Source organism: Ranitomeya imitator, chromosome 1 (genome assembly GCF_032444005.1).
Source record: "Ranitomeya imitator isolate aRanImi1 chromosome 1, aRanImi1.pri, whole genome shotgun sequence".
NCBI classification, from domain to species: Eukaryota; Metazoa; Chordata; class Amphibia; order Anura; family Dendrobatidae; genus Ranitomeya; species Ranitomeya imitator.
This window is the reverse complement of record NC_091282.1, coordinates 1,048,597,166-1,048,621,974: the sequence shown is the minus strand read 5'-3', so window position 1 is coordinate 1,048,621,974 and position 24,809 is coordinate 1,048,597,166. Positions and strand designations below refer to the sequence as shown.

The 24,809-nt window shown below is 43.8% G+C and overlaps 2 protein-coding genes across 4 annotated transcripts in view; both read left to right on the top strand.

The window, feature by feature from the left end:
* LOC138656831 (lecithin retinol acyltransferase-like) overlaps nt 1–24,809 on the top strand; it is a 76,886-nt gene that overhangs the window by 43,943 nt on the left and 8,134 nt on the right. The window lies entirely within an intron of this gene.
* Nucleotides 6,991–8,327, top strand: LOC138656829 (uncharacterized). Its single transcript, XM_069744103.1, has 2 exons — nt 6,991–7,116; nt 7,197–8,327. The coding sequence occupies exons 1-2, from the start codon at nt 7,103–7,105 to the stop codon at nt 8,164–8,166; spliced, it is 984 nt and encodes a 327-aa protein (XP_069600204.1). The 5' UTR covers nt 6,991–7,102; the 3' UTR covers nt 8,167–8,327.

Sequence of the window (24,809 nt, the reverse complement as noted above, 5' to 3'; positions counted from 1 at the left end):
CCTGTGCTTAAAATACTCACCCGGCTCCCTCGCAGCAGCGTCCTGTCCTTGCCGCACCTTGTACTGTATGAGCGGTCACGTGGGGCAGCTCATTTACAGTAATGAATATGCGGCTCCACCCCTATGGGAGGTGGAGCCGCATATTCATGACTGTAATCGGCGGCCCCACGTGACTGCTCATACAGTACAAGGTGCGGACAGGAAGCAGCGCCAGCCAGTGAGGGAGCTGGGTGAGTATTCATCACAGCGGGAAGGGGCGCTCAGGGGGTGGGAGCAGGGGGGGGACCTGGATCTTGATTTTACACACAATTATTCATATCTTCTCCAGTAAACGCTGCTGCAGGGAAGATATGAATGGGGCTTCAGCAACAGATGCTGGTGCGTGTGGTACCCAGCACGGTGCGTGTGGTACCCGGTGGGCACACGTGTGCAGGGCCGGCGTCAGCACCCGGCGCACCTGGGCAAATGCCGGGGCCCTAGAGAGAGAGGGGGGCCCACTCACCCTGTCATAGATACAGCTGGGAGAGCAGAGCAGGAGAACATGCTCTCTCTGACACAAGCATCTTCTCACTCAGTCAGTGCAGCCAGGCAGGCAGGCACACATAGGGGTTAAGAGAAGGCAGCCAGTGTGACATTGTTTGTGGGCGGAGAGAGCACGTTCTCTGCTCTGATCTCCGCCCCTGGCTGGCTGCCATGCTGCTGAAGTTATGAGGCAGATTCAGGAGGAGCTCCTAGTCATACCAGTGCCTGAGTGAGTGGCGCTGCTATATACTACGTGGGCTGCGCTGCTATATACTACGTGGGCTGCGCTGCTATATACTACGTGGGCTGCGCTGCTATATACTACGTGGGCTGCGCTGCTATATACTACGTGGGCTGCGCTGCTATATACTACGTGGGCTGCGCTGCTATATACTACGTGGGCTGCGCTATATACTACATGGGCTGCTATATGCTACGTGGGCTGCTATATACTACATGGGCTGCTATATACTACGTGGGCTGTGCTATATACTACATGGGCTGCTATATGCTACGTGGGCTGCTATATGCTACATGGGCTGCTATATGCTACGTGGGCTGCTATATGCTACGTGGGCTGCTATATACTACATGGGCTGCTATATACTACGTGGGCAGTGTTATATACTACATGGCTGTGTTTATATGCGATCATGAATCGGGGTATGTGTTAAAGGGGGGGCCCACTGAGACTCTTTCGCCCGGAGCCCTCAAAAACCTGGAGCCGGCCCTGCACGTGTGCCACACTGATGTTGCCACAGAAATGCACTGGCACATGGACACGGATAATTCCGGTACCGATTTTTTTCCTATACCGGAATTATCTGGACGTGTGAGACTGGCCTAAGGGGATGCTGTCCCCTAATGCTGTAATTAGCCCCTTAACGATCAGGGGTATTTTTGGTTTTGCATTTTAAATTTTTGCTCCCCTTCTTGCCAGAGCCATAACTTTTTTTTTTTTTTTTTGGTCAAAATGGCCATGTGAGGGCTTTTTTGCGAGACGAGTTGTGCTTTTGAAAGACACCACTGGTTTAACCATGTCATGTAAAAGAAAACATTCCAAGTGCGGTGAAAATGCAATCCCACACTTGTTTTTTATTTGGCTTTTTTACTATGTCCACTAAATGCTAAAATTGACCTGCCATTATGCTTTTCCAGGTAATTACGAGTTCCTAGACCCCAAACATGTATGTTATTTTTTTTATCTAAGTGATGAAAAAAAAAATTCCAAAGTTTGTGTGTAAAAAAAAATAAAAAAAAAAAAAAAATTTTCCGAAACCAGTAGCGTCTCCATTTTTTGGGATCTGGGGCTGGGTGACGGCTTATTTTTGGCGCGCCGATCTGACATTTTTAATGATCCCATTTTGGTGCAGATCCAATCCTTTGATCGTCTGTTATTGCAATGTTGCAGCGACCAAAAAAACGTAATTCAGGCATTTCGATTTTTTTTTTTTTCTCGTTCTGTTTACCAATTTGGATTAATTCCTTTCTATATATTGATTGGGTGATTCTGAACGTTGCAATACCAAATGTGTGTATATTTGATTTTTTTTTTTTGTTTTATTTTGAATGGAGCGAAAGGGGGGTGATTTGAACTTTTATATTTTTATTTTTTAACCCCTTTACCCCCAAGGGTGGTTTGCACGTTAATGACCGGGCCAATTTTTACAATTCTGACCACTGTCCCTTTATGAGGTTATAACTCTGGAACGCTTCAACGGATCCCAGTGAATCTGACATTGTTTTCTCGTGACATATTGTACCTCATGACAATGGTAAAAATTCTTTGATAGTACCTGCGTTTATTTGTGAAAAAAACGGAAATTTGGCGAAAATTATGAAAATTTCGCAATTTTCCAACTTTGAATTTTTATGCAATTAAATCACAGAGATATGTCACACAAAATACTTAATAAATAACATTTCCCACATGTCTACTTTACATCAGCACAATTTTGGAACCAAAATTTTTTTTTGTTAGGGAGTTATAAGGGTGAAAAGTTGACCAGCAATTTCTCATTTCTACAACACCAGTGGGAAACCACTGTTTGGGCGCATGGGAGGGCTCGGAAGGGAAGGGGTGCCATTTAAATGCAGACTTAGATGGAATGGTCTGCAGGTGTCACATTGCGTTTGCAGAGCCCCTAATGTACCTAAACAGTAGAAACCCCCCACAAGTGACACCATTTTGGAAACTAGACCCCCTAAGGAACTCATCTAGATGTGTTGTGAGAGCTTTGAACCCCCAAGTGTTTCACTACAGTTTGTAACGCAGAGCCGTGAAAATTAAAAAAAAAAATCTTTCCCCCCAAAATTATTTTTTAGCCCACAGTTTTGTATTTTCCCGAGGGTAACAGGAGAAATTGGACCCCAACAGTTGTTGTCCTATTTGTCCTGAGTACGCTGATACCCCATATGTTGGGTTAAACCCCTGTTTGGGCACGCGGGAGAGCTCGGAAGGGAAGAAGCACTGTTTGACTGTTTCAACGCAGAATTGGCTGGAATTGAGATCGGACGCCATGTCGCTTTTGGAGAGCCCCTGATGTGCCTAAACAGTGGAAACCCCCCAATTATAACTGAAACCCTAATCCAAACACACCCCTAACCCTAATTCCAATGGTAACCCTAACCACACCTCTAACCCTGACACACCCCTAACCCTAATCCCAACCCTATTCCCAACTGTAAATGTAATCTAAACCCTAACTGTAACTTTAGCCCTAGCCCTAGCCCTAACCCTAGCCCTAGCCCTAATGGGAAAATGGAAATAAATACATTTTTTAAATTTTTCCCTAACTAAGGGGGTGATGAAGGGGGGTTTGATTTACTTTTATAGTGGGTTTTTTAGCGGATTTTTATGATTGGCAGCCGTCACACACTGAAAGACGCTTTTTATTGCAAAAAATATTTTTTGCGTTACCACATTTTGAGAGCTATAATTTTTCCATATTTTGGTCCACAGAGTCATGTGAGGTCTTGTTTTTTGCGGGACGAGTTGACGTTTTTATTGGTAACATTTTCGGGCACGTGACATTTTTTGATCGCTTTTTATTCCGATTTTTGTGAGGCAAAATGACCAAAAACCAGCTATTCATGAATTTCTTTTGGGGGAGGCGTTTATACCGTTCCGTGTTTGGTAAAATTGATAAAGCAGTTTTATTCTTCGCATCAGTACGATTACAGCTACACCTCATTTATATCATTTTTTTTTATGTTTTGGCGCTTTTATGCGATAAAAACTATTTTATAGAAAAAATAATTATTTTGGCATCGCTTTATTCTCAGGACTATATAACTTTTTTATTTTTTTGCTGATAATGCTGTATGGCAGCTCATTTTTTGCGGGACAAGATGACGCTTTCACTGGTACCATGGTTATTTATATCTGTCCTTTTGATCGCGTGTCATTCCACTTTTTGTTCGGCAGTATGATAATAAAGCGTTGTTTTTTGCCTCGTTTTTTTTTTTTTTTTTCTTACGGTGTTTACTGAAGGGGTTAACTAGTGGGCCAGTTTTATAGGTCGGGCCGTTACGGACGCGGCAATACTAAATATATGTACTTTTATTGTTTTTTTTTTTATTTATTTAGATAAAGAAATGTATTTATGGGAATAATATTTTTTTTTTTTCATTATTTAGGAATATTTTTTTTTTTTTTTTTTTTTACACTTTTGGAAAAATTATTTTTTACGTTGTCCCGGGGGGGACATCACAGATCGATGATCTGACAGTTTGCACAGCACTCTGTCAGATCACCGATCTGATAGCAGTGCAGGATGCTTCACAGTGCCTGCTCTGAGCAGGCTCTGTGAAGCCACCTCCCTCCCTGCAGGACCCGGATCCGCGGCCATCTTGGATCTGGGTCTGGAGCAAGCAGGGAGGGAGGTAAGACCCTCGCAGCAACGCGATCACATCGCGTTGCTGCGGGGGGCTCAGGGAAGCCCGCATGGAGCCCCCTCCCTGCGCGATGCTTCCCTGCACCGCCGGCACATCGCGATCATCTTTGATCGCGGTGTGCCAGGGGTTAATGTGCCGGGGACGGTCCGTGACCGCTCCCGGCACATATTGCCGGATGTCAGCTGCGATAGGCAGCTGACACTCGGCCGCGCTCCCCCCCGTGAGCGCCGCCGATCGCGCTGGACGTACTATCCCGTCCGTGGTCATAGGGGCCCACCCCACCTCGACGGGATAGTGCGTCCGATGTCAGAAAGGGGTTAATTATTGGTAAAACATTATTTATTTTTTTTTTTTTACTTGCTTCAATAGTCTCCATGGGAAACTAGAAGCTGCACTTGTCTGATTTCCTCTGCTACGTAGAACAGAGCTGCAGCCCTGCTCTATATAGCAGATGGGCTCACTTGCTATGAGCGCCGACCACCAGACGGCGCTCATAGCGATCCACAAATGAAAACCACAGGGATCTCCTGTTGTCATGCCAACCCATCGGCGACCCGCGGTCATGTGACACGGGCGCCGATGGGCAGGAAGCGCGTCCATGTTAAATGTCAGAGTTTGACAGTGGCATTTAACATGTTAACAGCTGCAGGTGAATCACAATTCCACACGCCGCTGTTCTGGGCACATGTTAGCTGATCAGATCAGCTATCATGTGCAGGAAAAGGTGCGGGCTCATCGCTGGAGCGCACACCAAACAGGGGGAGGTGTCCAATGCTGAACTGAATCAAAACACTGGCTGCAAATTGCATCCAAGAACAGTTTAGTTTTTCAGAGAAAACATAACAAAAGTCGTCCGGAGACGGTGTTTCTGGTGACTAGTCTGATGCCTGTCCTGGACTGTTTCTCCTTGGCCCACTCCAGTTGACTAATAGGTCTTTCTGTGTGTGTGTGTGTGTACCTAGGAAGAGACATGTCTGAATCGGCCTCGGGATAGTCATGGTCCCTGACTGACTCTTCAAAGCATGTTTTGTATGAAATACTGCAGCGTTTCAGAGAAAATATACCTGTCTGCAATCGAGCATCTGGTGTCTTGATTCATGCCTCCTCTGGTTCGGGCAACATGAATCTGACACCTTTACTTTAATTCACATATGAAACGTAATTTATATATTGTGTGCAAAGCAAACACTGTACCACGCTTAATGCTGCCGTCACACTAGCAGTATTTGGTCAGTATTTTACATCAGTATTTGTAAGCCAAAACCAGGAGTGGGTGATAAATAGATAAGTGGTGCATGTGCTTCTATTATACGTTTCCTCTGATTGTTCCACTCCTGGTTCTGGCTTACAAATACTGATGTAAAATACTGACCAAATACTGCTAGTGTGACGGCAGCCTTAGTGTGTCGGCAGCCTAATGAAGGACCTGAGCAGTGGTACATGACTAAGGGATGAATAGAAAATCTCTGTCATGCAGCGCCTCTCTCAGGCCTTGCACCTGGAATACCACAATGTATTACACTGAGGCCGGCGTCACACTGGCGTTTAAAACGGCCGAGTGCAATGCGATAAAACATCGCATTGCACTCGGACCAATGTTAACATATGGGGCCGCTCCCAGCAGCCGACTTTTTGACGCCCGTTTTCCTCGGTCCGAGACAATCGCAGCATGCTGCGATTGTCACCGATTATCGGATCGGACTCGCCAATGCAAGTCTATGGATGCGATGAAAAATCGGATTACAAACGGACCACAAGTGTGACTTGCGATTAAATCGCCAGACTTTGCCAGGTGACAGGAAATTGCATCAGGCATTGCCAGGAAGCTTTGGCATGCTAATTACACTGGGAGAGTTAAAAAAACCAGGAACAACGCCTCCACGGATTCCTACAAGCATGTCGACGCTAATTAACGTCGAGATGCTCATAGTTCTGGTCCAAGAGAGACCAGAACTATGGGACCAGAGAGATGCCCACTATGCCGACCGGGCATGCAAGGAGGCAGCGTGGAGAAGAATATGTTGCCAAATGTTCCCAGATTATGCAGACAGATCTCGGGAGGACCAGGAGAGAATTAGTAAGTACACTAATGTATTTTTTGGGGGGTTTTGTCAACACAGTAAAATGTGCATTTTTGTAGTTTGAGGGGGGGGGGAATTTAGCAAAAGTGTCCTCCTTGTCAGATAACCAGCTTTTTCTAAGTATTACGGCACATTGTTATGTGTGAATGTTTACCCTTTAAATTTTGGGCCGCAATGTATGTTGTCCCCATTACTTGGCTATGCATTAATCACCACATTTTTCATTCAAAAATTTAACCATTTCTTGGTGATGTTTTGCCCCTATCTTAGCCAGTATATAGGTGAATCAAAAAATCATCATTGTAGTTACTTTCCTTTTCAAGTATGTTCTGATGAAGGTCCATTTCCACCCTTTTTTTTTTTGGTGGTTTAATTAATTGCTTGTTCTTGTTTTCCAAGTCAATTTTTTTATGGTCTGAACATACCATATTTGTGTTTTGAAAACTTGTGTTTTGTGTTACATTTCAGTGAATGATGTGACTTGGCGTAGCTGTAGGGATTCATATAGGAGGGAGAGACAGCTGCGGAGCCGGAGTGGTGCGGATGGAACTACCAAGAGGAAATACCTCTACTTTGACAGGCTGAATTTCCTAGCTCCGGTGATGGATCTGAGACCGTAAGTGAATTTTATTATGTTTTTGTTTTATTTTGGTTCTTGAATTTATTTTATTTATATGATTTAATTTCTAAATATAGCACTGAGTCAAACCTGACAGAGAGGGAGACGGGTACCGAATCAGAGGTGCAAATTGATCCAGTGGGTGATGATGATGAACAGGCTGGTCCTTCCTCATCACTTTCCAGAAGCACCCAATCAGCACCACCACCACCACTACCACCACCGGAATCAGAAAGCCAGGCTGCACATCCCGATGAACAGGCCATCAGTAGCAGCCCCACCATGCCTCTGGCTGCCTCTCCCCAGGCTTCTGGCATCCCACGGCGAGCCCGGCGAAGAAGAGAAGGAGCAGGTTCTGTCACAAGGACTCAGGTGGACAGAGGTGTTTTGGATTACTTGTCATCAGTGACTCGTGATGATGGGGAGGAGGCATATGGACGCAGTCTGGCACAGTATCTCAGGGCTATTCCCCGTGAGTTCCGGTTGCGTACAAGAGGGGCTATACAAATAGTCCTAGATGCCAGTACCCCACCCAATAATCCCAGGCCTGTTTTTTCTTTTTTAGAAAGGTGGCAGCTTACAAATGATAATCCAATAGAGTCACATGTAAGCCATCAAGTGCAAGGTGAATCAGCCTCTCATCCTCCACAAGCTCCTCCTCCTACTCAAGCACGGATGCCTACACCTCCGCCACAGCTAGCACCACTCACAAATGTGCCTCATCAAGGCCAATATATGGGCCATAGTGCACATGCCCAATATGGCCACTTGAACATACCCAATGTTGTTGGCTGGCCACAACATGGGTATGGGCGACATGGCCATATTGGGGGATATAGTCAGTTTGGTCAGCCCTACACTCAGGACAACCCTCAACATTTACAAAATTTACAATACCAAAACCCACAACTGGATCCTGGAAGGTTCCAACAGAATCCAGGTCTGTCTGCCACCACACATGCTGACACTGATGTTGGCCAGCAACCTAGGCAAGCAACCCAATCTGGACCACCGCCTTCTCCACCCCCGACCTACCATCATTTGTAGTTTTGATTTTGTGACACAGCGAGTGCATTCTATTTTTTTATTCAAAAATTTTATGTTTGGTTTTATATTTGGACATTGATATGTGAGGATAACATTATACCATATGTTTGAAATATGGTTTTCTAATTTTCATACAAAACAAAAAATAAAAAGTTCCATGTTTAAGCACAATGACTCCTTGTTAATGTTAGGACATGTTACGTAATTTGTTAGCTAAATATAACAGGAAAACAATAGAACAAATAGAATAGAACAAAAGAACATACCCAAAATCGGGAAATGAAGAGAGTTTATGCTAGGAAAATCTAACAACACTACATAGATAATGCATCCTCTTGACAGGGAGTAGCACCCTGAGGTGACACTAAATAAGTTGTTAACTCATCACGTACTTTAAGTCATCAAGGGGACGATGGGGAGGGAGGGTCCTAGGGCAGGGAAGTAACTATGCTGATTCTAGGAACAGCAACATATCATTGTTTAGACATACAATAACGTAAGGATAAGCCGCTCCTCTCAAGAAATAGGTTTGTGCATTCTGGTGTCCGGAAACGTGACCTCAGGGTGCCCAATATCACCAAAAAATAAAAAAAAACAAGGCCCATCCAAGAATATGGCAAATAATTGTCAAGATGGCTACGCAGACATGATTCTAGATGGGGGAAATGTCCTTTTAGTTAGCCTTTGCCTCAAAAGTGGATGGACCAACATTCTTGCTCCTCCTTCGCGGATCCACAATCACAGGGTACGCCTCTCAAAAACATCTGAAGAAAACACAATTGAAAAGCACACGCTCAGTGGTGGTTCAATGCCAGTCTATCTGTCATGTTTGTCACAAAGCACAACTAACACAAAACAAGCAACAAATGTTGGGTAAAGTTGGTAGCCTCACAATAAATAGGTGTCTGGCTGCTGTTTTTAATTTATTACAGGCCTAAAAACCGTTATTTGTCCATTTTGCAAGACGCCGACAAAATATCGCCATACGGATGTCAAACGGATTTCGAACGGACGCTCACATGCGAGGAAATCGCATCCTCGCATTACAATCGGATTACAGACGGATCAGTGTTTAGGAAACATTTGTGCGATTCTCGTCCGTATAAAACGGACCGTTTTTTTTTTTTTTTTTTTTTTTACGTTGTGTGTGCTGCCGGCCTGAGAGTGAAATGCATGTACATGTGGCTTTACATAATCTCATTACACAACAACAAAGTGTACAAGGACAGACCTAGTTTTCTTTATAAATCAAGGACACGCCTGGGTTTTAATCTTTACACTTTGACACATGAACAACACTGATAAAGAAACAATTGTGTCCATGGAACAGCTCCTGTTAATCTAGGGATTGAGGACAGCTCAGAACTGGGAAGCCTAGATCCAAGTCCTCACAATTCCCACCAGTTTGCATATATGAGCTCTGATTTCGTTTCCTTTTACATTTTTGCAATTCAATATTTGATATGGTGTAGTAAAGATAAGTACAGTTATGTACTTTTAGGTCACGTGCACATGTTCAGTATGGGGTCATTATTTTATCTCCAGTATTTGTAAGCCAAAATCAGGAGTGGAACAATCAGAAGAAACCCGTCACCACTTCTGTATTTATCACCCACTCCTGGTTTTGGCTTACAAATACTGAGATAGATCGAAACTAGAAAATATTCAGAAAAATTCTCTCTCTCTCTCTCTCTCTCTCTCTCTCTCTCTCTCTCTCTCTCTCTCTCTCTCTCTCTCTCTCTCTCTCTCTCTCTCTCTCCATCTTTCTCTCTCTCTCTCTCTCTCTCTCTCTCACACCATCTCTTTCTCTCTCTCTCTCACCATCTCTTTCTCTCTCTCTCTCTCTCTCTCTCTCACCATCTCTCTCTCTCTCTCTCTCTCTCTCTCACCATCTCTTTCTCTCTCTCTCTCTCTCTCTCTCTCACCATCTCTCACCATCTCTCTCTCTCACCATCTCTCTCTCTCTCTCTCACCATCTCACCATCTTTCTCTTTCTCTCTCTCTCTCACCATCTCTTTCTCTCTCTCTCTCACCATCTCTTTCTCTCTCTCTCTCTCACCATCTCTTTCTCTCTCTCTCTCACCATCTTTCTCTCTCTCTCTCTCACCATCTTTCTCTCTCTCTCTCACCATCTCTTTCTCTCTCTCTCTCACCATCTCTTTCTCTCTCTCTCTCACCATCTCTTTCTCTCTCTCTCTCACCATCTCTTTCTCTCTCTCTCACCATCTCTCTCTCTCTCTCTCTCTCTCCATCTCTCACCATCTCACCATCTTTCTCTCTCTCTCTCACCATCTCTCTCTCTCTCTCTCTCTCTCTCTCTCACCATCTCTCACCATCTCTCTCTCTCACCATCTCTCTCTCTCTCTCTCACCATCTCACCATCTTTCTCTCTCTCTCTCTCACACCATCTCTTTCTCTCTCTCTCTCACCATCTCTTTCTCTCTCTCTCTCACCATCTCTTTCTCTCTCTCTCTCACCATCTCTTTCTCTCTCTCTCTCACCATCTCTTTCTCTCTCTCTCTCACCATCTTTCTCTCTCTCTCTCACCATCTCTTTCTCTCTCTCTCTCACCATCTCTCTCTCTCTCTCTCTCTCTCCATCTCTCACCATCTCACCATCTTTCTCTCTCTCTCTCTCTCACACCATCTCTTTCTCTCTCTCTCTCACCATCTCTCTCTCTCTCTCTCTCTCTCTCTCACCATCTCTCACCATCTCTCTCTCTCACCATCTCTCTCTCTCTCTCTCACCATCTCACCATCTTTCTCTCTCTCTCTCTCTCACACCATCTCTTTCTCTCTCTCTCTCACCATCTCTTTCTCTCTCTCTCTCACCATCTCTTTCTCTCTCTCTCTCACCATCTCTTTCTCTCTCTCTCTCACCATCTCTTTCTCTCTCTCTCTCACCATCTCTTTCTCTCTCTCTCTCACCATCTCTTTCTCTCTCTCTCTCACCATCTCTCTCTCTCTCTCTCTCTCTCTCTCCATCTCTCACCATCTCACCATCTTTCTCTCTCTCTCACACCATCTCTTTCTCTCTCTCTCTCACCATCTCTTTCTCTCTCTCTCTCACCATCTCTTTCTCTCTCTCTCTCTCTCACCATCTCTTTCTCTCTCTCTCTCTCTCACCATCTCTTTCTCTCTCTCTCTCACCATCTCTTTCTCTCTCTCTCTCACCATCTCTTTCTCTCTCTCTCTCACCATCTCTTTCTCTCTCTCTCTCTCTCACCATCTCTTTCTCTCTCTCTCTCTCTCACCATCTCTTTCTCTCTCTCTCTCACCATCTCTTTCTCTCTCTCTCTCACCATCTCTTTCTCTCTCTCTCTCACCATCTCTTTCTCTCTCTCTCTCACCATCTCTCTCTCTCTCTCTCTCTCTCCATCTCTCACCATCTCACCATCTTTCTCTCTCTCTCTCTCTCACACCATCTCTTTCTCTCTCTCTCTCACCATCTCTTTCTCTCTCTCTCTCTCTCACCATCTCTTTCTCTCTCTCTCTCTCTCTCTCTCTCACCATCTCTTTCTCTCTCTCTCTCACCATCTCTCTCTCTCTCTCTCTCTCTCACCATCTCTCACCATCTCTCTCTCTCACCATCTCTCTCTCTCTCTCTCACCATCTCACCATCTTTCTCTCTCTCTCTCTCTCACACCATCTCTTTCTCTCTCTCTCTCACCATCTTTCTCTCTCTCTCTCACCATCTCTTTCTCTCTCTCTCTCACCATCTCTTTCTCTCTCTCTCTCACCATCTCTTTCTCTCTCTCTCTCACCATCTCTTTCTCTCTCTCTCTCACCATCTCTTTCTCTCTCTCTCTCACCATCTCTTTCTCTCTCTCTCACCATCTCTTTCTCTCTCTCTCTCACCATCTCTTTCTCTCTCTCTCTCACCATCTCTCTCTCTCTCTCTCTCTCTCCATCTCTCACCCTCTCTCTCTCTCACCATCTCTCTCTCTCTCTCTCTCCATCTCTCACCCTCTCTCTCTCTCTCCATCTCTCTCTCTCTCTCTCTCCATCTCTCACCCTCTCTCTCTCTCACCATCTCTCTCTCTCTCTCTCTCTCTCTCCATCTCTCACCCTCTCTCTCTCTCACCATCTCTCACCATCTCTCTCTCTCACCATCTCTCTCTCTCTCTCTCACCATCTCTTTCTCTCTCTCTCTCACCATCTCTTTCTCTCTCTCTCTCACCATCTCTTTCTCTCTCTCTCACCATCTCTCTCTCTCTCTCACCATCTTTCTCTCTCTCTCTCTCACCATCTTTCTCTCTCTCTCTCACCATCTCTTTCTCTCTCTCACCATCTCTCTCTCTCTCTCTCTCACCATCTCTCACCATCTCTCTCTCTCACCATCTCTCTCTCTCTCTCTCTCACCATCTCTCTCTCTCTCACCATCTTTCTCTCTCTCTCTCTCACCATCTTTCTCTCTCTCTCTCTCTCACACCATCTTTCTCTCTCTCTCTCTCTCTCTCTCACACCATCTCTTTCTCTCTCTCACCATCTCTTTCTCTCTCTCTCTCACCATCTCTCTCTCTCACACCATCTCTTTCTCTCTCTCTCTCTCTCTCTCTCCTTTTTTTTTTTTTTTTTTTTTTTAAAAACACCCCCTCTTGCGTATTCTTTAAGGATCTGAGATGGGTTCCATGGAGTGGACACTGTTCTTTTTTGCATTTATGTATGTACCTCCAACCAGGGTTAGTTGGAAACTCAACATGCATCCTTATCAGCAAGTGCTGCCAGCCACAGTTTTCTTCTGGGATTTCATGACATGGTCTAACCGCGCCCCAATAGAGATCTCAGTCAATGATTCCTTAATCTTTACCCGGTCCTGTCATTGGAGAGATTTAATGAATAGTTCTATTATAAACCTTCTATTTGAGAAGAACTGCTCCCATGTTTACAAAAACTACTTTGGACTAATTAAGGGATCAATCTTTTCAGAAGCAATTTTATGTGAAATCCACAAATCGATCTTCTGTGGACAGTATATTGCCATGGGCGTTAGACTAAAAAATTATTATAAAATAAAAGAATAAGCCCTAGCCAGCAAACTAAAGATTCTGGAAGCAAATATGCTTTCCAAACCTTCCAAAAAGATACTTAAAAAAACTTAGACGTTAGAGCTCAGTTAAAAAACATGGCACTGAAGCGAGTGGACAAACTACTCCTTTACACACACGTCTGTGGTATTATGACAAAGCCATCATACCCAAATACACTGCTAGCTAAACAGCTTGGAGATCGCACGGATCAGTCTTCTCCCTATGCTTTACGTAACAAAAAAATCAAACCGCATGCAATCCAAAAGAGAGCAGATTTAGTTCACGAGTATTTATCGCAACTTTACTCACTCCCTAATGTTTCCCAATCTAATTTCCCCATATGGGATAACCTCATTATTTCCTTTTTGGACTCTTGCCACTTACCTACTCACAACAGAGGCAATTGCACTATTAAATGCTCATATTACAGAGGGGGAAATCAAATATATAATACAACAATTGCCAAATAGGAAAACATTGGGGCCAGATGGCTTGCCCTACTTATATTAAACCTTCCAGGATGATCTATAACCCAATCTGATGCCCTTTTTCATTACTTTCTAAAGTGATCTCCAAACCCTGAATCTGTTAGATTCCTACATAACTTTAATTCTTAAACCGGACAAAGATAGCTTAGACTGTAAGAATTACAGACCAACAGCCCTTCTTAATTCAGATATTACAATATTTACCAAACTACTTGCAGTATGTATGAACCCTTATCTACTCTCCCGGATTCTTAAGGACTAGGTAGGATTTATTCCATTTAGGTGAGGAGGCGACAACACTTGAACAATTTATCTTATAGACCTAATCATATATCCAAGGAACCTATCCTTCTTTTTAAGTTTAGACTCTGAAAAGGTGTTTGACCGGCTCAGCTGGCCATTTATGCTTTAAACTCTTGAAGCATATGGTATAAAAGGTCCCTTCCTAAAAGTCTATTGAAGGTCTATATTCCAAACCCTCAACAACAATTAACTTCCCCATAGCTCCCCTAAACCATTCACAATAGAGAACAGTACCAGACAGTGGTACCCATTATCTCCACTACTCTTCACCCTGTGTATTGAGCCCCTTTCTGGTGCTATTAGATCAAATCCAGACATGAAAGGAGTAAAGGTCAAAGATAGAGCATTTAAACTGTCTCTTTTTGCAAATCATATTGTTCTAACACTCACCAATCCTCACCCTTTTCTCCCCAATCTATACTCCATTTTATCAGAGTTTGGTTCCTTATCAGGCTACAATAGAAACACAACTAAAACAGAAGCTCTCCCATTAAATATACCTGACAAACAATTGAATCTCCTTCTTAATAACTTTAAATATTTTTGCAAGGACACCACACTCAAATACTTAGGAATTAGTCTTACACCTTAATTTTCAACACGCTATGAGAATAATTCCCCATCATTATATAAAGAAATTTGGTCTCTATTGACGATGGATGTCTTTACCCCTATCCCTATTTGTCATATCTCTGCAATAAAAATTACCAGTCTCCCAAAATTATTGTACTTGTTTGAAACCCTATCCATACATCTTCCACTCAGACATTAAAGGTCACTACAGGCAGCCACTTTGAAATTTATATGAGCAGAAAAATGCCACAGGATCTCAAAGTCAATCCTGCTATTGAGTAAAAATATGGGAGGCTTGGGAGCCCCTCATCTTATCATTACTTGGCTGCTCACTTGCGCAGAGTCCCAGCATGGTCATCTAAACCGGCTTACACAAAGTGGATGGAAATTGAAAAACTTTGACTTGCCCCAGCCCACCCTACCCTAATTCTCTGACATGGAATGGGTTTTGCATTCCTTCTTCAAACGAGCTTCTGGGTCTAATGAATTGCACCAGAGACATTTGGAGGACCTGCTCCAAAAAATTCAAGTTATCATCCACAAACTTCCCTCTTACTTCCTTCCTATTCCACCCAAATTTTCCTAAAAGTTTGACTTCCTCAATTACCAGAACGTGGGCTCACACTGGCTTATTTAATTTTACAGACCTAACCAATTATAAAACAATGAATTTGTTCTCCTATGATGAAATTAAATCTACATTAGCCATTCCTATGCTCCCGTTACTCCAATACATTATTATCAGGCATTTTGCCTCATTCCTATTTTCGTAGTTTACAAGTTTGTAGCTCAACAACCTTTGAAAGACTTTGTAAAATTGGTCCATCAACAAAATGCTTAATCTCTGTCTTTAACATTATTCAAAACCCCATTGGAAACTCCTTGATTAGGCATCCATATATGCTTCAGTGGGAAAGTTATTTGGGTAGAACTCTAAAGGTACCGTCACACATAACGATATCGTTGCTTTTTGTGACGTAGCAACGATATCGTTAACGAAATCGTTATGCGTGACAGCGACCAACGATCAGGCCCCTGCTGGGAGATCGTTGGTCGCTGGGGAAAGTCCAGGACTTTATTTTGTCGCTGGATCACCCGCTGACATCGCTGAATCGGCGTGTGTGACGCCGATTCAGCGATGTCTTCACTTGTAACCAGGGTAAACATCGGGTTACTAAGTGCAGGGCTGCGCCTAGTAACCCGATGTTTACCATTGTAAAAGTAAAAAAAAACCCACATACTTACATTCCTGTCACGTTCCTCAGCGTCAGCTTCCCTGCGTCCCACAGTGTCAGCGCCGGCCGTGACGTCACCGCTCTGCTTTCCGGCCAGCGCGCTTACACAGTGCAGGGAAGCTGAGGCCGGGGGACGCGACAGGAATGTAAGTATGTAGAGTTTTTTTTTTTTGTTTTTTTTTACAATGGTAAACATCGGGTTACTAGGCGCAGCCCTGCGCTTAGTAACTCGATGTTTACCCGGGGACTTCGGGATCGTTGATAGCTGGAGAGCTATCTGTGTGACAGCTCTCGAGCGACCAAACAGCGACGCTGCAGCGATCGGCATCATTGTCTAGATCGCTGCAGCGTCGCTTAATGTGACTGTACCTTTAGCGAACCAATACAAAATCTTCCACTTCTGGTACCTCACTCCTGAAGTTCTACATAAATTAGATCCATCTTGTTGACAGGATCTACTATATATTCCATCTAATCTAGGACTGTTCCCTGATAAGATCATTCTGGACAAATGTACAAACTTTCATTAAACAGGTCTTTTGATCTAGACCTATCATCAGATGGCTTAATATTTTCCCGCAAAATATATCTAAAAACTCTTAGACTTCTACATACAGTATATAGATGGCCACAAAATGTTTGCTGTCTTTGCACTGGAAACAAACCTCCCCCATCTATGTCTTGTACACCAGAATCAAAGATATCAGAAATTTGGAATTTTCCCTTTCGCCACGACAGCACCCCACTGGAGAAAGAGGGATCCGCCCCGCAGGAACAGGAAACCTACCGAGAAATAAAAGGGGGCAGTCCGCCTCTCCTCCTCAGTTTAGGTTTCCTGTTCCTGCGGGAACAATCCAGGAACGACAGGACGACTTCAACATACCTGGGCTAGCATTGCGGTCCGGCGCTGAATCCCGGACCGTGCATGCGCCGACCGCCGCAATACTGGCTACCCCGGAACTGAAGGAGTCACTTCCGGGGCGCCTAGGCCGGATCTGGGGCGGGGGAGCCAGCGGCAACCCGCGCATGCGCATTGCGCAGCGGGAAGGAAAAAGGGAGCACTATTTAAAAACGCCCAGAAACAATAATGCGGCGATGCAGAGATGTCATCCCCAGGTGCCATGGACCCCACAGCTGGAGATCCAGTGCCCCCCACCAAAGATCATACCAAAGGATCCTCGGAGTCCGCTCGTAAGAGTGACGGTTCCAGAACAGGATCTCGGCCTTCTGATCCGGTACTATTCGCTTCACTGGGTGAGTGTTAAAACTCTGCCTATTAAGCTGAGGTTGTCTCCCTATTTCTCTCTCTTTTCTCTCTCTCTCTCGCTACTTATTACGCCCAGTCTAAAAAACGACAAAAGTCCAAACATAAGGAATGTGCCTTGTAGCCAGCCCCTTCTGGACTCATACCCCAAAAAACTGTGCAAGGACTGTTTTAAGGAAACAACTCAGGGAGCGACAGTGTCCGTTACGGACTTACGCGCCATTATTAGAGAGGAGCTAAAAAATATGACCCAGGAAAAACCACGTAAAGCTAAGTCCAAAACACCAACACTTATGTCAGACTCCGAAAGTGACCAGACTGTACTGTCAGAAGCCTCCCTATCATCATCATCATCATCATCATCATCTTCCTCATCAGAAATCGAGGGGCATTCATGTTTCCCCTTAGACAGTGTGGACAACTTGGTAAAGTCAATCCGCAATACCATGGGGTGTGAGGAGGTAAAGGGTGCGCAAACCACGCAGGAAATTATGTTTGCGGGTTTGGCAGAGAGAAAGAGATGTTTTCCGGTTATACCAGCGGTGAAAGCATTAATTAAGAGAGTGGGAGAAGCAGGATCAAAGAAGCTTTTTGCCCTCCGCGTCTAAACGTAAATATCCGTTTAGTGATGAGGAGCTTCTTACATGGACCAAAGTTCCTAAGGTCGATGCAGCCGTAGCTTCTACCTCCAAGCAATCCACTCTGCCTGTGGAGGATGCGGGACTTCTGGTCGATCCATTAGATCGTAAAGCTGAATCATCCCTTAAACGATCTTGGGAAGCGGCTACAGGAATTTTTAAACCTGCAGTAGCCAGCACCTGCGCTGCCCGATCAATGATCATTTGGATTGATCAGTTGGACCAGCAGATCGAAAATAAAGTTTCAAGAGAGAAACTTCGAGCGGCCATCCCCTTAATACGTGGAGCAGCAGCTTTTATGGCGGACGCATCTGCCGACTCTCTTCGGCTAGCAGCGAGATCCGCAGGTCTTGTGAACAATGCAAGACGCGCACTTTGGATGAAAAGTTGGAAAGGGGACGCGCAGTCTAAATCCAAAATATGCGCAATCCCATGCGAGGGTGAGTACCTCTTTGGTAAAACCTTAGATGAGATACTCAAAAAGGCAAAGGACAGGAAGAAAGCTTTCCCTGATTCCTCTATTCCCTTTTACAGGAGAGCCTTTAAGAGGAGACCGTTTGGTAAAAGGAGGCAAACGGATAGGTCTACAACATGGACTGCTAAAGAGGACAGGCAAAGAGGTACCATGTTTAGAAGACCCAACCCCCCAAAAGACAATAAATTCTGAGGATATACCAGTAGGGGGCAGACTGAAATTTTTCGCCACCCAATGGGAAAAAGTAACATCTAGCTCGTGGGTTTTAAACATCATCCGAGATGGAATTAAACTACAATTCTCTTGTGTTCCCCACGAGTCATATATTATAACATCCCTCAGCTCGCCCGCACAACAGCAGGCTCTAGAGCTAGAAATTCAAACCCTATTATCAAAGCGGGTTTTAGTTCAAGTCCCCGAGGGTCAGGAAGGCAGAGGATTCTACTCTCCCTTATTCCTGATTTCTAATCCCGACGGTTCTTTCAGGACCATCATAAACCTTAAAAAGCTCAATTCATTTGTCAAAAACCATACATTCAAGATGGAATCCATTAGATCCACTATAAAACTCCTCTTTCCAAACTGTATGATGGGGGGCATTGATTTGAAAGATGCTTATTATCATCTCCCTATCCATGACAGATACCAAAAGTACCTCAGAGTAGCAGTGACAATCAACGGCGAGGTTCATCATTTCCAATATACAGCCATGCCCTTCGGCCTTTCAACAGCACCGAGGATCTTCACCAAGATAATGCTAGAGGTGATGGCCTACCTTCGCCAAAAAGAAACCTTAATTGTTCCCTATCTGGATGACTTTTTGGTCATTGGAAATTCAGTTACTCAATGTGCTGATCGTTTGGCTCATGCAATTTCCTCTCTACAGGATCTAGGCTGGATAATCAATACCAACAAATCCAGACTCACTCCGCTATCCTGTCAGGCGTTCTTGGGGTTCCATCTAGACTCCGTATCTCAAAAGTGTCTCCTGCCTCAGGTAAAAATACTACTGATCAAACACAAAGTCCTAGCGGCAATAAACAATCCACGTATGTCCCTAAGACAAGCTATGTCCTTACTAGGATCTCTTATCTCTTGTATACCTGCGGTAAAATGGGCTCAACATCATACCCGTACACTGCAACACCAGATTTTACAAGAAGATAGACGGTTATCTGGTCACCTAAATGTGAAAATAACCTTATCTCAGGAAGTTTTAACTTCCTTAACGTGGTGGCTGAATTCAGACCATTTAATGAGTGGTGTTCCATGGATAATAACGCCATCTCATACCATAACCACGGACGCCAGTCCTCATGGATGGGGCGCTCATATGGGGAATGATTTTTGCCAAGGGTTATGTAACATGGAGGAAAGCTGCTACTCCTCTAATGTTAAAGAATTAAATGCAGTAAAATACGCCTTATGCCATTTTCTCCCACAGCTACGAGGGAAAGACGTCAGAATCCTTTCCGACAACACCACCACAGTGGCGTATCTAAACAGGCAAGGAGGCACGCGATCAGAGACTCTGATGTCTTCTGCTACAGAAATCCTGAATCTAGCAGAAAGTCACCTAACATCTCTTACTGCACTGCATATAAGGGGGGAAAACAACCAGCAGGCAGACTTCTTAAGTCGACACACCTTGAAACAAGGGGAGTGGTGCCTAAACCAGCAGATTTTTCAAGATATAGTATCCCTATGGGGTCAACCTCAAGTAGATCTCTTCGCCACAAGGAGAAACAAAAAAGTCCAGAAATTTGCCTCCCTATCTCTAGCGGATCATCCGGACATTCTGGACGCTCTCCAAGCCCCTTGGCAGTTCAGTCTAGCATATGCTTTTCCGCCGATCATACTACTACCCCAAGTCATTCGCAAAATCAGAACCGAAGGAGCGAGGGTGATACTAATAGCTCCATTCTGGCCCAAGAGACCATGGTTCTCGTGGCTGCAAACCATGTCGGTCTCAGATCCTTGGGTCCTCCCCTCAACACCCAATCTTCTCTTCCAGGGTCCGTTTTTCCACCCTCAAGTGGACAGTCTACATCTCACAGCCTGGAATTTGAGAGGCAGATGCTAAAATCAAGGGGGTTCTCAGAGGGATTGATAAACACGCTCCTCCAGAGTAGAAAACCTTCCACTACAAAAATTTACACAAAAATATGGAAGAAATTCCTACAATTCCATACATCTTCAAATACGTCAGAAATTCCGATACAGTCTATCCTGGAATTTCTTCAAAAAGGGAGAGAACTAGGTTTAACTGCAAACACCTTAAAAGTTCATTTTTCAGCACTAGGAGCTCTCTATGGCCATAACATTGCGGGGAATAGATGGGTATCCCGATTTATTACAGCCTGTGAACGGATAAATCCAGTTAATATACCTAGAGTTCCTCCCTGGGATCTAAACTTAGTTTTACAAGCCCTAACAGACTCTCCATTCGAACCAATCAATACCGATTCAATACCAATCAAGATTCTATCACTAAAAACGGCCCTCTTGGTAGCACTGACTTCAGCCAGGGGGATCAGTGACATCCAAGCACTCTCTATAGATCCACCTTTCCTGCTAACTTTTCAGGATAAGTTGGTCCTTAAACCAGACCCTTACTACCTTCCCAAAGTAGCTAAGACATTCCATAGGTCTCAGGAAATAATCTTGCCCACTTTCTTCAGTAATCCTTCCACTCCGGAAGAACAAAAGTACCACACTCTAGATGTTAAAAGAGTAGTGTTAAAGTACATTGAAAGAACCTGTAGCTGGCGACAGTGTAGGGCTCTGTTTATTTCCTTCCAGGGTCACAAGAAGGGTCATGGAATAACGAAAAGCACGTTATCCCTGTGGATCAGAGAGTCTATCAGACTGGCCTATTCCGCGAGTAAAGAAAACCCTCCGGAAGGCATAACAGCGCACTCTACCAGAGCTATGGCATCCTCCTGGGCAGAAAGGGGAGAGGTCCCAATTGAGACTATATGTAAGGCGGCAACTTGGTCAAATCCCTCTACATTCTATAATCACTATAGGCTTGACCTATCGTCAACTTCTGACCTAGACTTTGGCAGGACTGTCCTCAGCACGGTGGTCCCCCCCTAGGTGATCGTCTCTGTAAGATCTCCAGTGGGGTGCTGTCGTGGCGAAAGGGAAAAAGCCGGATTACTCACCGGTAATACTCTTTTAGTGAGTCCACGACAGCACCCTCTTACATCCCTCCCTATATTAATATAGTACTTACTATTGAGTAAAATTCTTTTAATCATACATGAGCAAATAAGTTTGAAAATGAAATAAATTATATTTGCCTAATACTGGCGGTCCTCCGGGTACTCTGAAATCAAAACTGAGGAGGAGAGGCGGACCGCCCCCTTTTATTTCTCGGTAGGTTTCCTGTTCCTGCGGGGCGGATCCCTCTCTCTCCAGTGGGGTGCTGTCGTGGACTCACTAAAAGAGTATTACCGGTGAGTAATCCGGCTTATCGCAATGCTCTGAGTGATGAAACAATAGAGAGATTCAACCTCACTTGGTCCCCATGGGACATCTTCTGAATACTTCTGAATATTTAGAAACCTTGTTCACTAGGTCATACAGTTGAAACCAGATGTTTACATACACTATGAAATCAGAATAAACCTTTAATGTTTTAAGTAAATTAGGATTTCCATAATTATTTGCCAAATGCCAGAATGAAAGAAATTTTTAACCCCTTAACCCGGAGGTATTTTTGTCTTTCGCTCCCCTTCTTCCCAGAGCCATAACTTTATTTTTTTATTTTTTTTTTTCCGGCAATATGGCCATGTGAGGGCCTGTTTTTTGTGGGATGAGTTGTACTTTTGAACGACACCATTGGTTTTACCATGTCGTGTATGGGAAAAAAATTCCAAGTGTGGTGAAATTGCAGAAAAAGTGCAATCCCACACTACTTTTTTACAAGGTTCACTAAATGCTAAAACTGACCTGCCATTATGATTCTCCAGGACATTACGAGTTCATAGACATCAAACATATCTAGATTCTTTTTTTATCTAAATGGTGAAAACAAATTCCAAATTTTGTTTAAAAAAAAAAATAAAAAATTGTGCCATTTTCCGATACCCGTAGCGTCTCCATTATTCGTGATCTTGGGTTGAGTGAGGGCTTATTTTTTGCGCAGCAATGTTTTTAATATCATTTTGGTGTAGATACAATCTTTTCATCGCTCGTTATTGCATTTTAATGCAATGTCGTGGCAACCAAAAAAACTTAATTTTGGCGTTAATCCTTCTTTTTTTTTAAATTTTTTTTATTGATCGTGCAATTCTGAACGCGGCGATACCAATTGTGTTTTTTTTTTATTTGTTTTTTTAAATTTTATCCTTAATAGGGCGAAAGGGGGGTGATTTGAAAAAAAAATATACATACATACATACATACATACATACATACATACATACATACATACATACATACATACTCAAGTGCCGAGAGGCAGGGGAGGGGGAGCGGGGGCTGTCTAACTATACTCACCTGCTCCTGCGCAGTCCCTGCACGTCCCTGGCTCCCCAGTGCCCCAGCTTCTTCCTGTACTGAGAGGTCACATGGTACCGCTCATTACAGTAATGCATATGCTTCTCCACCTCCCATAGGGGTGGAGCCGCATATTCATTACTGTAATGAGCGGTAACGGTGACAGCTCAGTACATGAAGAAGCTGCCAACGCCAAGGAAGCAGGGACTGCACAGCACCAGGAGCAGGTGAGTATAATGGGGAGGGGAGCGCTGCGCGATATTCACCTGCTCCCGGTTCCGGGCGCCGCTCCGTCCTCAGCGTCTTCTGCTGTGACGCTCAGGTCAGATGGCGCGGTGATGTGGTTAGTGCTTGCCCTCTGCCTGAACGTCCGTGCAGAAGACGCTGAAGATGGAGTGGCGTCTGAACGAAGTCAGGTGAATATTGAAAGTGCCGGGGGCCTGAGCGACGGAGAGGTGAGTATGTGGATTTTTTTTTTTTTTAATTGCAGCAACAGCAAATGGGGCAAGTGTCTGTATGGAGCATCTTATGGGGCCATAACGTTTGTGCAGCACTATATGGGGCAAATATCTTTATGGGGCCATAATCAACATTTGCGCAGCATTATATAGGGCAAATGTGTCTATGGAGCATCTTATGGGGCCATTATTAACCTTTATGCAGGATTATATGGGGCATATTTTAATATGGAGCATCTTATGGGGCCATCATAAACTTTATGGAGCATTATATGGGGCTCCTGATTCAATATGGATATTCAAAAACACTTAGCCTACTGATGTCTCAATTAATTTTACTTTTATTGGTATCTATTTTTACTTTTGACATTTACCGGTAGCTGCTGCATTTCCCACCATAGGCTTATACTCGAGTCATTAAGTTTTCCCAGTTTTTTTGTGGCAAAATTAGGGGAGTCGGCTTATACTCGGGTTGGCTTACACTCCAGTATATACGGTGTGTGTGTGTGTGTATATATATATATATATATATATATATATATATATATATATATATATATATATATATATATATATTTATACTAGATTGTGGCCCGATTCTAACGCATCGGGTATTCTAGAATATGCATGTCTCCGTAGTATATGGACAATGATGATTCCAGAATTCGCGGCAGACTGTGCCCGTCGCTGATTGGTCGAGGCAACCTTTATGACATCATCGTCGCCATGGCAACCATTATGACATCATCGTCACTGTGCCCGTCTCTGATTGGTCGAGGCCTGGCGGCCTCGACCAATCAGAGGCGCGGGATTTCTACGTCGATACTGTGCCCGTCGCTGATTGGTCGAGGCCGCCAGGCCTCGACCAATCAGAGACGTGGGATTTCCAGGACAGACAGACAGACAGAAAAACCCTTAGGCAATTATATATATATAGATATTTACTTTTGACTATCCTATGTGGCAAACATTCATCGTTTTTTTCTCTTTCATCCATGTCCAGGGAGATTAGCTACAGTGTCATGGGTTATAAACTTCCTGGTAATGATGCACACTATGGACAAAGAATATCGAGATCTCTGGAGATGTACTTTCTAAGCTTCAGATCATTGATATTTTTCACCAATTTTGGTTCTCAAGTCCTCAGACAGTTCTCTTCTCTTTCTATAATCCATGCCTAGTTTGGCACACAATGCAAAGATTGAGTCAACTTCTCCCCTTTTTATCTGCTTTCAGCTGTGAATTTCATATCGCCCACACCTGTTACTTGCCACACGTGAGCTTGAACGAGCATCACTTCCTTAAAACAAACATGTTTGAAAAGATGTGTGAAATTATGTCCAATTTTCCTTGTTTTATCTTTTTTTTTTTTATGTTGTTCCAATACACACAAACAGAATAAACTTGTGTATAACAAAAATATGTAATTTCAGCAATTTTCAAGGAGAAATAATTACATTTTTGGAATAATTTTAAGGGTGCCAATGCTTTCAGACATGACTGTAGGATAAAGTATAGTAATAGCAAACTATTAGATACATTGGGCTCATACAGTATATTACATATACACTGCTCAAAAAAATAAAGGGAACACTTAAACAGAATATAACTCCAAGTAAATCAAACTTTTGTGAAATCAAACTGTCCACTTAGGAAGCAACACTGTTTGACAAT